At 46.8% G+C, this 2,500-nt stretch overlaps 1 protein-coding gene across 1 annotated transcript in view; it reads left to right on the plus strand.

Moving 5' to 3' along the window:
- The first annotated feature begins 787 nt into the window (after nucleotides 1-787).
- The window catches only part of LOC147466776 (cell adhesion molecule Dscam2-like), a 36,111-nt gene continuing 34,398 nt past the window's right edge, over nucleotides 788-2,500 (plus strand). Inside the window, exon 1 of the mRNA XM_086534417.1 lies at nucleotides 788-807. Within this exon, the coding sequence (XP_086390543.1) occupies nucleotides 788-807 (20 nt within the window). The remainder of the gene's footprint in view (nucleotides 808-2,500) is intronic.

Consider the following 2,500-nt stretch of genomic DNA (forward strand, 5'->3'; position numbering starts at 1 on the left):
TCCTTTACCTCTTCTACATCCCTTTCTCTCTATCCACCTCTCTCCCTCTCTCATTCTTTTCCCGCTCTCTCTCTCTCTCTCTGCCTCTCCCCTCACCTCCCCTCGCCCGAGCTCTGCTTTTGTCGGTCGGTGGGCGTTCGGCGTTCGCGGGCGGATCAGCAAAGCGGGTCTGTTGGAGTGGCAAATCTTTTCCCCGTTGGGAAGTGAGGGGACGGGGGATGGTCTGGGGAGAGGGGAGGGGTGAGGGGACACGGGGTGGGTGAGAGGAAAAAGGATGGGTAGGGGAAAGGGATAGGTAAGATGAGAGGGGATGGGTGGGGGAGAGGATGGGTGAGGGGAAATGGAATAGGTGAGGGGAAAGAGGATGGTGAAATGAAAGGGGAGGGTGATGGGGAAAGGGAATAGGTGAGGGGAAAGGGGCGGGTAAAAAAGAGAAAAGAGGAAACGGGATGAGTGATGGGAGATGGGATGGGTGAGGAGAAACGGGTTTGGAAAGTGGATGGGTGAGGTGAAAGTGGATGGGTGAGGAAAAGTGGTGAATGAGGGGAAAATGGTTGGTGAGGGGAAAGTAGGTGAGTGAGGAGAAACGGGTTTGGAAAGTGGATGGGTGAGGTGAAAGTGGATGGGTGAGGGAAAGTGGTGAATGAGGGGAAAATGGTTGGTGAGAGGAAAGTAGGTGAGTGAGGAGAAACGGGTATGTGACTGGGAAAATGGGTGGATGAGGCGAAACGGGGTGGATGAGGGGATATACATCAGTTAGAGGACAAGGGGAAAGGAATTGGTGGATATGGTTAGTGAAGGGCAGAGGTGAGGGGGCCGGAGGGGTGGTGTAAGGGCAAGGAGAAAGATAAGAAAAAGATTTGAGGGGAAAGAGGGAAGGAAATGATATAATGGGGGCAGGGGAGGGGAAAGGAAGGAGGGATGTCTAGAGATTGGCAAAAGCATTTTTCAGAAGCATTTAGCAGCCTGTGTAAAGAGAGGGAGAGGGAGAAAGATGGCAGGGACAACGGAGATGGGAAGAAGGAGGAAGGGTGAGAAGGAGGGGCGAGGTAGAGAGAAGCTGATAGGATGAGAAGAGCGGAGGGGATTTGGGGAGAAGATGGAAGGATGGAAGGAGGAGAGGAGCAAATGGAGAGAAGGAGGAAGGACGAAAGGAGGGGAGGAGCAGATGGAGAGAAGGAGAAAGGACGGGAGGAGGAGATGGGGAGAAGGAAGAAGGGTGATAAGAAGATGCAGGAAGACGTTGGAAGTATCGGAGAAGGGGGAGGAGGAGGAGGAAGGCAGAAATGAGAGGAGAGCAAAGGTAGAAAGTGAGGAGGAAGAAAAGGAAGAGCAGGAGGAGGAGGAGCAGCAGGAGTAGGAGGAGGAGGAAGAGGAGCAGGAGCAGGAGGAGAAGGAGGAGATGGAGGAGCAGGAAGAGGAGGAGGAGATATAGGAAGAGGAAGAGGAGCAAGAGGAGGAGAAGGAGATGTAGGAAGAGGAAGAGGAGCAAGGGAAAGAGAAGATGGAGGAAAGCGTACAGGGAGGAGGACAGGGAAAGTGGAAAACCCGAAAAGATCTCTTGGGATTTCCTCAAAGTGGGATTTCGACTCTTTCCGCCCTGTCTTGTTCGGCTTGGTTCTTTCTGATAAACAGAATTCAGAGAGGGAGATGTTGATAAGAAACGGAGCCCAGACGCGCAAAATGTTTTGCTAGAAGTGGTGAATATTCTTGCAAATTTTGCCGGCAACTGCAACATTCAATAGCCTTTCTAACAAAGAGCAAAAGGGGGTAGGAGATTTTTTTATAAATGCGAAATGCATATGTACAATTATACGGATGTGTGTGTGTGTGTGTGTGTGTGTGTGTGTGTGTGTGTGTGCTGTTGAAGGAATCATTTCTTGCACTGAAAAATATTGCAGAAGAAGGCTTATGGTTATTAGTATTATCATCACGATTATCATTCTTACGTATTTATACTATAACCATTATCATAATCATCATTAATTCTTAAAGATGGCATCATCCTCATTGTTTTCCTCATTATCGCCATCATTGTTATCATTATCATCATTATTATTACTACTATTACCAATGATATCATATTATCAACTTTATTATCATTATCATCATTATCATTACCCTCACCACCAGCATTATTACTAACATTCTTATCATTATCATCATTATCCTTACCCTCACCATTATCATTATTACTAACATTCATAATCATTATCTCTCACACTCTATCTCTGTCTCTCCTATCCCCTCTCTCTCCCTCTCTCATACATCGTGCATCAATTTGGCATATCTAGAATATCGTATTTTTACCGATAAACTAGCCATGGCGATTCTCCGTGGATTTATAAGTTATACAGGTTGGAATGTTTGAATTTCAACATTGAATTCAGCTTCGAGAAATCATGAATGCATAGGGTGTGTAATATGGATAAGAGGAAGTGCAGCATTGGAGACACTGCTGTATAACTTATGTGTTTGTATATGCAAACACAAGCACAGA

The sequence above is a fragment of the Penaeus japonicus genome, unplaced genomic scaffold (genome assembly GCF_977035675.1).
Source record: "Penaeus japonicus unplaced genomic scaffold, GWHDUDI00000001_assembly GWHDUDI00000041, whole genome shotgun sequence".
NCBI lineage: Eukaryota > Metazoa > Arthropoda > Malacostraca > Decapoda > Penaeidae > Penaeus > Penaeus japonicus.